At 43.5% G+C, this 12,793-nt stretch overlaps 1 protein-coding gene across 4 annotated transcripts in view; it reads right to left on the bottom strand.

Moving 5' to 3' along the window:
* Positions 1-12,793, bottom strand: part of Sorcs1 (sortilin related VPS10 domain containing receptor 1) — a 514,871-nt gene that overhangs the window by 25,557 nt on the left and 476,521 nt on the right. For all 4 annotated transcript variants that reach the window (XM_042689577.1, XM_042689575.1, XM_042689574.1 and 1 more), the window contains exons 20-23: positions 12,355-12,488; positions 10,754-10,877; positions 5,450-5,562; positions 326-457 (exon numbers count right to left, since the gene is read on the bottom strand). In XM_042689577.1, coding sequence (XP_042545511.1) covers positions 326-457; positions 5,450-5,562; positions 10,754-10,877; positions 12,355-12,488 — 503 coding nt within the window. The remainder of the gene's footprint in view (positions 1-325; positions 458-5,449; positions 5,563-10,753; positions 10,878-12,354; positions 12,489-12,793) is intronic.

Raw genomic sequence — 12,793 nt, 5'->3', positions numbered from 1 at the left:
TCATTATATTGGATACATTTTCCATGTCTGTATGTATGCAGACATTTACCAAACTCATCCTAAGCAGTGTGAATTCATCCTGAGCAGTGTGACCTATTCCATGGTCTGAATAATTCCAGCTTCTGTATGCAATCTGAAATGAGTGTGTTGGTAAAGCGACAGTTAGGGTCACCAGGGTGTGCCTAAGAAATAGAGGAGCAGAAAGTCAAAGAACTTCAAAGAACCAGTCCTTTCTGGATTCCTAGAGCTGGCGTGGTGATCAGATTAGCAACATGGGCACCTGCGATTTAAGCGAGATATGGAAAATGTTTCCCAGGGGACTCACCTGCTCCAGATCCTCTGGGGACCTTTTGTTGTCTCCTGTTGGGTCTTGATAGGGCAAAACAAAGAGCTCAGCGGCAGTGGGTAAACCAGGCAGCACTGCCACCAGAATGTGCTGGCTTGGAACTCCCGTGGCCTGAGGAAGAGACAGGGAAGCTAGATGAGTCGTGTGCAGAGGATGATAAGGGGCCAGGTGTTTGGTGGAGGGAAAGGCAGGAGCAGATGAAGAGGTCTGAGGGTGGGAACTGTCACAGCAGGGGCCTGGACAGTCCAGGCATCCAGGGAAATGAGAGCCAGCATCAGGCTGCAAGTGTATCCCTGCCCTGCCACGGTGAGACTTGTCATTCATCTTTCTGCCCATACTGTTTCTTTACATAGAAAACATGGATAAGAACAGAATCTGGCTTGTTAGTGATCCATGCAGAGAATAAAGTTAGTTATACATGAACCATTTCTGCTAGGACTTCAAACGTTAGCCCTTCTTCCTAGAAGGCATGTGGACCAGCGCAGAGTGTAGCCTCTGACTCATTACTCATTCATGTCCATCAGTGGCCCCTGGTGCCTTACTCAGCCTTTTCATTCATCATCAGCCTTCTGTGGCTATTCTTCAATTGGCTGCTTACATTCTCATCACATAACAAAGAAATGTCCCCATACCTTAAACTCTTAGGGGGCATCTGCTGACTTCCCTAAAAGCTCCAGGACCCCATAACCGCTTGGCTATTGGGAGTACAAGGAGGATATCTCATGGCACACTGAGTTTCCTGTTACTGCAGAAACCTCTCCCCAGGGATGCCACTTCTTCTAGAATTAATAGATATAATCCTAATTTCTCCCTTTGCTGCCACTCAGAACACCACTGGAGTGTTTCACCAGGACTTCAAACAACTGTCAAGAAAAAAAAAAAAAAACTCATCTTCACCACTACCATTCTCATTCTGCACTGAAGCCACCTAGGCAGGCTTTTCCCCGATTCCCAATTACTTCTAAACTAGAAGCCTCACATTCACCTCTGACACAATGCTCCTTCCCCCGTGATAGTGAGTCACCATGTAAGAACTTCACAAGTCAACTTCCATACCGATCAGCCTGCCGCTTCCTTCCTGCTTAAGCATCCATTGCTGACATCATTGCTTAATCTGGATGTGTACTTCTCTCAAGTTTTACAATGGCCTCTCCCTCTCCAGGAGGCGAATGGTTCCTTCCAGAATTACCTTCCTATGGTCCCACACCAGCCCTGCTGCCCTCTCCACTCATTCTCATTGCCACCTGGATCGCTGCCTATGTAGAGCCTTGAGCAACATGGCCTCACCCTTCTCTTCCAAACCAACAACCCACAACACACACAGGCATAGTAAGCTCTATTCAAAGGAAATAGTGTTCAATTTCTCCAGATTTCAGACATTTCCTACAAGTGTTTTGCTCACTTCTGTCTCTTTCAGAATGCCTTCTCTCATTTACTGTTAGACCTCTCATTCTCTCTCATGAATCATCTTATTATTATATTATATTATTACATTGTACTATATTATAACACATTATATTATTATTTTTGTGTGTTTTTCATGATTTCCAAAGAAGTTGCTTGTTTCTGGACCATATTTTCCAGTATCTGAGTTTGCTCAACTGGGGCTCTATTACTTGAGCAGCTATACTAGCTTGTCTTTTTGCTGGTTATTTTGGATTCCTGTGGCCTTTGTGACCCATGCTGGCCTCAAACTTTAATCTTCAAGATCTTATCTTCCTGAGGAGCTAACATGATTATAAGTATGCGCTACCAGCACCCAGCTCCAAAATACTTATTTTGAAGTAATAATAATTCCATTCATTGAGTTTTTCCCATGTGCCTCACATTGAACAAAGTAACTTTGTAATATTGCTTTATGCCAACTCCTCCAACCCTTTGAAGAACTGTTTATTATGCCTAGCTATAGAGGTTAAGGCACATTAGGGGCTGAGGGTCTCAGGTAGAGGACTGAGTTCAGCATGCAGGATACTTATTATAAAGTATGCTAAGGAATCAGATCTACGAGAATGAAGGGAAAGAAGCAAGCATGGACAAGGGTTGGAGTTGAGCCTCCCAATGACCATTAGGAGACCACTCTGAGGAGACAGACTGGACCTTCAGAATTGTCTTAAATTGGGCTTAGTAGGCCAGGATTTTGTATAGACATATTCCTCTATGCGTGATCTTGAACCACTCTGGAAAACAATATGGCCCAGAAAAGGGCAGCCAAAGGCAACAGCTAAAGAATAGGGTCTTGAGTGGTGGGACTTTTCTTCAGCCTGACAAAGATGGGAGATACGGGAAGGTTAGATGGTGGCTCAGGCTCTTTGGATTAGATTGTAAATGTTATGAGCCTTGATTTCACTGTGAAGACTACAGCAGTAATTTGTGCTATATGCACAATTGTGCTGCACCTTACAGCAGTTTCTGGTACAGCTGAGCCCATACGGTCCTATCACCCTGCTAGATTTCAAACTCAGAGATTAAGTTCAAATTATCTTCATTATACATAAAAATGTTTATTTTGAATGACACCCAGTTGGGAATTTCATATGTCAATATTAAAGGTAATCTGGTAAAGAAAGAAACAAGTTATTATATGCCAAAATCTACCCCCAAATGAATGGGAAGGAAACTGAAAATAAGCCAACTCTAAATTGTACCTCTTATAGGGGTTATCAGCATACATCTAATAATGTGATCCATTTAGAACTTAGGACACTGACGACAAAAGATGGGGAATATGTAGTAAAACATTCAATAAATAATGCACAAAATTAAGAAAAGTGAAGGAAGGAGTAGGCTGGGAGGGATGGGTGAGAAAATTGACAGAGGTGACACTAGTAAAGAAAACTGCTTTTATGTATGGTGACTCCTCTGTACAACTACTTAAAGATTTTATATACACACACATATATAATCTTTACATAAACATATGTATCTTTATGTATGTGTATATAATCTCTACATAAGCATAAATGTAAATTATATATACATAAATACATGTAATCCGCATAAATAGAGATTATATATACATACATATATACACATGTGTGAGATGTTGGGAGACCAGAGGTTGAATGAAATGCCTCTTAGGACTCAGGAATCATCCTCTCTCTCATCACACATTCCAGCATCTGGCCTCAGGAGTGCTGAACTGACACAATTATTATGCATAGAGCTGACTATAATATGCAGCAGCCTAGAAATAGTGATGAGCAGTTGTTTCTAATGTGCTGGACAGCTGGTGGAAAACTGACGGCCCAAGGCATCTGATCCCTAAACAGTGAGGGCAAAAGGAAATCAGCCTAGAAGGCTAGTCCTTGCCGAGCTAATGCCTGGTTGATAAATCACCAGGAGGAGCTGGACAGCTGTGTGGTAGATCCCTTAGATTACTGCAGACGCAAGTTAGTAGGTACTGAGTTCAGTGAAGGTTATAATTCATCTATTTCATACTGGGAAAGAGAGACCAGCTTCTCCACCGAGAACAGAGAGCACCAAGGGTCGAAAACCACACTGCATTAGGCATCTAGTCTATCCATATTTAGCCATCCATAATGTGGTACAAGCTGACAACTGTGAAGGCAGCGGTGAAATGGGCACGCGTCTCCCTCGGTGTTAGTGTTCCATCATTTCTGTTTCTCCTTTTCAAAAGGCAAGAAGGTATCCGTAGACTGCAATGGTGTGGGGAAAAAAAACCCTACAACAGCATAACCTTGGTGGTTTTCACTTCAGAACCTGATTTTTAACTACATTAACCTTGGGCAAGTGATGAATGTCTCTTACCTGAGCTTCCTTACCTGTAAAATGATTTTGCAGATAGTACACATCATAAAACTATTTTGATCTAAAATGTGTTAAATGATACAAAGCAGTGAGAGCAGGGTCTGAAATACTGTAGGTACTAAATGCATATAAACCAGGTTGTTAGGAAAGAGATGCGGGTGCCAGGACACTAGATATAAGTGAGATCTCTTTTCTGAGCAGGGCTGTTCTTAGTGCCTCTTTTCCGTCCTTGATTTGTATTAAGTGGCACCCTATATTTGGAAACAGAAAATATATAGATATAAACCTAGATCGAAGCCAGCCACCAGTGGCTCACGCCTATAATCCTCAATATCCAGTAGGCTGAGATCTGAGCATCTCAAATGGTAGAGCCAGCCACGAGCACACAAAGCTGATAGAGAATGTGAGATTGTATTCAAGCTCCAGTTCCAACATATAAAGAAAGAAGAATAGAAAAGAAAAGCAAAAAAGAAACCATAGATTGATTTTCTAACTGGGCTAAGACAAGGAAAACAGCTCATCTCGGATTTCCTGGGTATGGGGCACTAAGTTTAAACAGGGCCAAATGCAACAATCCCATTTCTTTACTCACTCTTGAAAGCGGAGTAGTTGGGGTAAGTGTAACTATAACAATTTTCAGGGCCATCTTCAACAAAGTCATAAATCACACTGCCTTAGAATTCTTCAACAAAGCTCAGGAAGCTTAGTGGGCTGTGTCTCATTGGAAAACCACAGACATTAGACTCAGGGTCTTCAATTTAATTATGGAGCTCTGTTACCTGTTAGATAAGAGAGTTTAGGAAAGTTCCATAACTTCTTTAAACCTTGGTTACCTTATTAAAAAAGACACAAGGATGCCAATAATTTTTCTCTCATCAAGGGTTTGATGAGCAGTTCCACATTTCTGTGTTATGTTCTGGTTACGTTTCTGTGTGACTAGCTATCATTGTCTCAGTGCTCACTGGGCTTGTACCTTCAGCACTGTGGAGTTGAATCCTGGGTGCTCTTGTAAATTACACTCACACACCTATCCTGCACGTACTTCAATATGAGGTACAGAAGCTGACAGGACCCTTGCCAGTGGCCGAATCATGAACTTTGCTGTGTAAGTATCACAAATGTCCATGCCCTCCTTCTCTAAGCAGAATAAAGTTTATAGGAGTGATTCCACCCTCACAGTGCCTCACCCCTACAAGACCCACTTGGGTATTAATCTGACTTCCCCTGGGCTCCGTTTCTTGCTTGTCTTTTGCACAAGGATTCCTTTCCCAAGAAGCTGTCCAAGGACAGGGAGGAGATGCCATGGAGACAGAAGAAGAACCAATTCACACTTACCTCCACCAAGGCTTTCTTGATGACACGGCTGATGTCTCTCCTCCACTCGGGGATGTCTGGGTTGTAGTCATCCAGGTTTGGAGAGAAGGACAAGCGAAGAGACCGGAATTCCTCTGACAATGCAACAGAAGGTAGATTACTACAGCTCAGATAGTTCTGTCAAGCAGTCTGAACTTGGTATTTTAGGCAAATCTCTCATAGAGGGTTCTTTCCCTCTTCAGTTACCAGGGAGACCATTCAAGGGAAAAAAAAAAGAAATTCACATCCCTTTCTTGGTGTACGTCCCTAGCTCCTCATTTTCTAGATCAAAGTCCCCAATGCTGGACCACACCTAGCTCTGCAGCCCTTGCTCATTAGTTCTTGACTTTGCACTCATAGACAATAAGTGGTCTCATGACCCTGAATTCAGAGAAGGTCTATGACTCACTTCTTCCTTTGCCTATAATGCCAATACCCAGCTACAAAACATTGAACATTCTCCCTGAATGACTGTCCTTCATCATCACACTTCACCTTGTCCTTTCTCAGGGTATTTCCATATTTTGCACACACTTTCATCATTACATGGTTGCAGAATAATAATTGTTCTAGGACTACATATATATCATAGGATTATATGCATGATTATATTTAGTACTATATTCTATTGTCTTTCATTTGCATTGAATTTCATCAAATGAGATATTTAAGCTCCTGATGTCAGGGATTTTATTTCGTTAGTTTTCTCCATAGCCGCTAAGTTATCCTGGATCCTCAGGAAGTAGGATAGTGATTAAATCAGCAAAGATTTCTTGAGCAGAATTTTCTGTGGGAGATAATGGGGAGGGGCCTAGTGAGAACAAGAAGGACCTTCAGAGCCCGAGGAACACAGGAAAATGCATTGCATTGAGAATAGTCTCTTACCACATCCTTCTTAGGTATAGATTTCCCTTCCTACCTTGTGTCCTGTAAACCTTGTGCTCAGAGGTCTAGGCCTCCCCGCTGCTGCTCCATCCTGCCAACATTCTCTTGGCCGACACAGCGTCATGAATAGCTTCTCCTCCTCATTCATTCTCTCCTTGGAGAGCTCTTTCTGACCTCCCCATCTCGGGTAGACTCCTGCTCTTCCCCTCACCCCAGGTCCCTTAGTTTTAACTCCTTTTACTCTCACATACCCTCCAAATTGAAATACAAGCTCAATGAAGAGAAAGGCTCTGTATTCCTAAACTTGGGATTGTGCCTAAGAGATGGGTTTTTGATGACTATCCCTGAGTCATTTAGTTAGTAAATAATTATTGAGTAAAGAAATGATTACAAGAGGGCTCCCCATTTTTATGCTTTCACATATTCAATCAACATTGCCTTAAGTATGTCCTTGTGTTTCAGTAGGGGCTAAGTGACATCAGCAATGCCAATTATATGCTCAGGGAGGATAAAACCCTACTCATGCACTTCATAAACAACCCTAACAAGTTATCAAACTCACACTCTGAAGACTCTTACATGATAATGTGTATATCTATGGCAGTTGCTCCATTTTAAAAGTGAAACTTTCAGATCCTGACTATTGAATGAGTCACTCACAGGTCAACCTCCTGAACATCATTGATTCAGTGCCAATGGAGAATAATGAAATATAGATTAGCTAGCAGTTTGGTAAAGGGCAGCATCAAAGGTTCATCTATGGATGCTGAACTTTTCCCTTCTGAAGACAGCAGTTCATAAAATCCTTACTTCCCTGTACCTTTCGTCTTCTCCATGGGAAACAAATGAAGGTGGGTCCAGCATATGAAACAGCATGACAGAAACACTAGAGATGTCAAACCTGAATGTACTCGGTAAGCAGGGGATGCTGGCATGAGGACTGGCAGGTCCTCTATGCAGTTGTTAAGAAATGAATCCCATATCCCATATATTTCTTTATCCTCCCTTCTCCTTCCTTCCTTCCTTCCTTCCTTCCTTCCTTCCTTCCTTCCTTCCTTCCTTCCTTCCTTCCTTCCTTCCTTCCCTCCTTCTTACCTTCCTTCCTTCCTTCCTCTCTTCTCTCCCTTTCCTCCCTTCTCTTCCTGCCCACCCTTCCTCCCTCCTTTCCTTCCTTTTCTTTCTGTCTTTCTTCTTAAAAGCAAATCTGTGCCCAGGCACCAAGTAACAACAACAAAAAAGCAAGGTATTTGTGTGTGCATGCATGCGTGCGTGCGTGCGTGCATGCATGTGTGCTGGTAAGACTAGCCTACCTTCCTCAGCTTCCTGCATAGGCAGTGGCCTCCTGTTGACACTGGTTCTGTTGCCCTCATTTTGGCCAAACTTTAGAAGTTGTCTCTGTACCCCTGTTCCCACCAACTCCCTTTTCTGAAAGCACTAGCTCACATCACTTGCAACTGTAAATTCATTGTTCCTTGGAGATGTGAATCTAGGAATACTGGAAGTAGCTGGGAGATTGCTTTGAAATATAATCAGCATTCGGGAAAAGACCAGGTCCTGACCTACGAGGCTCTGTGGGAGGCAGGAGATTAATTTCCCTAAATTGCAATTAATTAACACAAAAGGTCATATCAGACTGATGACTCTTGGTGCTCTAGAATGCCCACTAGCACTTTCCTACCAGGTCACCCTGGCATTTAAAAACCTTCTTGCCTTTCTTTTCAGTTATGCTCAGTCACTGCACGTTACAAGTTTTCTTCATCAAGTTATGCCCGACATCAGAAATTTCAAGTTACCCTGAAGAGTTCATTCACGTGACTGAAGATGAACGAAGGATGATGGTGCCTCAGAAATTTGGTTAGGAGAGGGGAAAGACTACTTTCTTTTTCTCAAACTTTTAATGAGAACGTGGTGATCACTTCCTCACTTCATGTAGGGCAAATCACCCTGGGACAATGTCTTTAAAAAGACAGAAGAAAGAGGAAGAACTTCCAAACTGCCAGGTGCTAGGGCGTACGGCTGTAATCCCAGCACTGGAGTCAAAGGCTGGAGGACAGTCAGGTAAGGTTAGTCTGGCAATATGATTAGACTGTCTCAAAAATTTAAAAAAAAAAAAGGTAAAACAAAATAAAGTAAAAGAAGCATGAAGAGCAAAAGGGAGAAAGTGCATAGAAACACTACTGGATTCAGAATTATTATAGTCTATTCTTTATCCTTGTGTTTTCTTACCTGCAATATGGGTCAGTGACAGAACTTTCCTCGTAAGTCTGCTCTAAGGATTCAGGGAAAGAGATTGCATATCTTGAGTACCAGGGCAGATCCTGGCAGATGCTGGCAGTTAGGCCTCCATCACTGTTAATTACTATCACTACCACCATCAAGATTCTCTGGTCAATGGACAAACAGCAGCATGATTTTGAGGCAGTGGCTTTCCAGGGTTGCTTCAAAATTTCTTATCTGTAAAATTACCGGATTTACCCAGAAATGCCCAAATGCCTTTCAGATTTCAGGTTCTGACTGTGATTCTGTGGTATATGGGTGATTACCCATAGTAATACACCAAACCTGGAGGACCTTTGTCAAGTTCTTATAAATTTATCCAAAAAAGGAAAGAAATGTCCAGAGGAAAAGAAAATGAGAGTCCAGTGGGTTTCAAACCATAGGCTGGGTGGCAGGCTCAGCTCCACCACTCACCAGCGGGGCAAGTTATTTAACCTCTGTAAAAGATAGTTAGTATGGTGGCAGAAGCCTGTAATCCTGTCAACTTGAAAGGCAGAGATAGGAAGATTACAGTTTGTGGCTAGTTAAAGCAAAATTGGGAGACCTTTCCTGAAAAACAAACTACCAACAAACAGATAAAAATAAAAACAAACAATGAAAAGGACTGAGGCCTGGCTCCATTGTGGGAGCTCGGTTGAGTCTTGAGTCCTGAGTGAAATCTCCAGCACAGCCAATAAATACATAAGTCACTGGTAAGATAACCTGTCCTGTGTCAGGGTTGTTGCTACAAAAATTAAACGTAATCCCAAGACTTGGAAAAGAAGTAGGAGTGAGGGAAAGGTGACAGCTCCAAAAAGAAATGTGCTTTTTACCTGAAGTATGTCACTATAGTCCCTCTGTACACTACCTTTATAATAACAATAAAATATTTTTTAAAAAAAGAAAGAAAAGTAAGGAAGGAGAGAAAAAGGCAACCCTCTGACTACCTGATTATCCCACTGACCAGACCTATTTAGGAAACTAAGAATTCTGATTTACTTCCTCTCATTATTGGGGCGACAAGCATCTTTACTGGGGAGGAAGGAGAAGCTATGAAATTGTACACAAAGCTAGCCGTGCATGGTTAGAGTGGGTACCTTTTGGGTTCTTCAAAGTGACATGAAAGTTATTCTCTGATTAAGAAGGTCAAGTTGGCAAAATAAAAAATGAAAACCACACCTTGACAGCCACAAGGCTAAGCAAGAGCTAAATTATCTCCACAGCATCAATTAATTCTCAACTGGAATGACTGAACCAAAGCGTTACTCTCTTTTACTCTCATCCTTATTTCCTCCCATGTTCTTCTTGTTTTTCTCTGCACTGCTTAAACATCCCTTATGTAATTTTGAATTCATGTTTACAAATTTTAATTTCCCATGATACATATGTACCACTTCCATATTAATAATAAACATGTACATTTTTACCATCTGCAAGGAACACTTAGTTCTTATCTGTCTAAATAGCTTTCCGCATAGGAAAAAAAAATACCAAAATGCAATCAATCTGTATAAACCGTTTTTCCTCTCATTTTCAAGCAATGATTCCACCTTTGTAGTTCAGTAAAATTTCCTTCCAGGTAATACTCTGGCCATATTCCATCTCCCCAGTTGATAACAAAATTGGTCTGTGCAGCCATTTGTTCAAACCGATATGCAATCTAGCTTTGAGTCTAGTAGAGGGGAGTTTTTCCTTTTGCTAAGTTAATACAGATTTGTGGAAGAGACTGAGATATATTCAGATAATGAGCAATTCCCCTTCAAGGTGAACTTTTTAACACACAAGCCTCAGGATTAGCTATTTTCTTTATAATTGATTTTGATTACTGGAACACCACCAAAAGCCCAGGTGAATGAACTAGTGTGTTGACCCTACCTGTGGTGAGTGAGAACATGATCTCCTTTCCAAGAACCAGACCAACTTCACCCACTAAACTCTTTCAAGGTCCTGGGACCCCTCTGCTCCTGTGCTGGAGGAGATGTGCATTTCTCCAGGGAAGGGTTAGGCTGACCTCAGCTCTGCCCTAATGAGCGCCTTCTGTGTCTGAAGTGAAGGTCATGAGCCAGGACATCCTCTACTGCCCTAGACTGGGCCATCTCACGTGAGCATGAGGACAGGGCGGATCGGCAAAAGCCTGGCACTCACCATACACCGCAATGGTCTTCGTGTCTTGCAGGATGGCGTTGCCCGCGGAGACCTGCACCGTGATGGTATTCATCCCTTCCGAGGTAAATTTGAACGATATGCTTCCTTCCAAGGTGATCAAAGGCTGGAGCAGAGGGCAAAGAGAGGGGAGGGCTGCTTACGAGGTGCTAAAATAGCTCCCGGCTCCAAGCCTCCAACTTAGTAAGCAAAAGTCAGCACAGGGAAGCCACCCTGCCTCACCACAGTGGGACTGTCTGTGGCGGCCCTCGGCTTGAAGGCCTGGGACACAGAGGGGCCTCTCCTCCCAGGCCAATCTGCCTGTTCCTTGGGAGTGAAACACCTCTCTCTTGGGCTTCTCACCCTGATTCGAGGACTGGGAAATCATTAGTCCTCATTGCCCTCAGGTCCTAGGATCTGTGTGTCCTAGTAGGACGCACATCTCTCTTTTTGTACAACTTCCTCATGTCATACAGTTATGCTAATCCAAAAAAACCACTCAAATCAGAGGAAATGGAGTGGGGAGAGGTCTTCATTGATCCAAATTTAATACTAGCTTTTGTATCTAGGATAGTATGTGTTCAAATCTCAATGGAACTCAGCAACCTGGACAATAAAGCTTAACATTAGTTAGACTGGAACAACCTGGGTTCTGACTTCCTCTGAGAAGCACGTCTGACAGTTTCCTGAGGTAGCTGCAATGCAAACAAGCATGAACTGGGCTGTGATTTAAGCGCTCAAAGGAAGACCAAGAAGAAGCAAGGAAGGAGAGAAGGAAGGAAGGAAGGAAAGAAGGGAGGGAAGGAAGGGAGGGAGGGAAGGAAGGTAGGAAGGAAGGGAGGGAGGGAGGAAGGAAGGAAGGAAGGAAGGAAGGAAGGAAGGAAGGAAGGAAGGAAGGAAGGAAGGAAGGAAGGAAGGGAGAGGGAGGAAGGGAGAGAGGGAGGGAGGGAGGGAGGGAGGAGGGAGGGAAGTTAGAAAGGAAGGAAGGATGGAAGGAAGGAAAGAAGTGAGAGGGAGGGAAGAAGGAAGGAAGGAAGGAAAGAAGGAAGGAGGGAGGGAGGGAGGAAATAAGGAAGGAAGGAGAAGGCAGGATTGAAGGAGGGAAGGAGGGAAGGAGAGAGGAAATAAGGAAGAAAGTAGAAAGGAAGGAAGGAAGGGTGAAGGAAGAAAGGGAGTGTAGAAACAGGTGTTTGTAATACAATCAGATGCCAAGCTCCCATGAGCAAAGTTACTCGGCTACTGATTTGCGTCAACTCACCCCTCACCCATACTTCCTCCCATTTATCCTTAATTAGTTTTTAAGATGAAAATGCATTTCTTGTCCTGTATGGCAGGGGAACAGCTAAAGTCCTCCATAAGACGTGCTCTCACTAGGGGCTGAGGAGAATTCTACTGTATCATAAAAGGCAGGTTGGGGGCAAACCAGCAAGTAGGAGGCACAGAACACTGCAGAGTTGTCTGTGCTCTTGACAAGAGTCCTGGCGTTCAGCAAAGGCCTGAACTCTTTGAGTTCCTGAAGCGCATCGGCCAGTGTGCATGTGCGGATGTGGGCTCCCATCACTGGTGGGGGCGGGTGGGGGGGGGGGGGAAGGGGAGCTGCTCACCTCTGTGTTGTTGCCGTACCACCACACGTAGGTGAGGGTGCCCACTTGGCTGGGCCACAGCACGGCAGTTGCGTTCACCTCTTTGTTTTTCGTGGTGACAAAGGGAAGAGACAGGTGCACGTGCTCCAGGGGACCTGAGCCACAAGAGAGAGGGGACATGGAGTCACCCTCCAAGTCTCCACACGTGGCAGCCACTCCCCGTGGGAAGCGAAGGGTGCTCTCCCTACTCGGGAGAGAGAAGAACAAAACAAAAACCACACATCGCCAGAAATCGCATCCTGTCACTTTTCCATTTATAAAACGCTCTAGTGGGTCTAAACTCAAAGCCAGTCCATGTTAAAGGTTAAACGTTCACAAGGGATTCATGAAGTCTTTAAGGAATATATTTCATGGGGAGACGCAGAATTCACAGGGAGCTAGCAGCCTGGTGTGGGGGAGG

This window comes from Dipodomys spectabilis, unplaced genomic scaffold (genome assembly GCF_019054845.1).
Source record: "Dipodomys spectabilis isolate Male_0828 unplaced genomic scaffold, ASM1905484v1 ptg000125l, whole genome shotgun sequence".
NCBI classification, from domain to species: Eukaryota; Metazoa; Chordata; class Mammalia; order Rodentia; family Heteromyidae; genus Dipodomys; species Dipodomys spectabilis.
The sequence above is the reverse complement of the archived record's forward strand: the minus strand, read 5'-3'. Positions and strand labels throughout refer to the sequence as shown.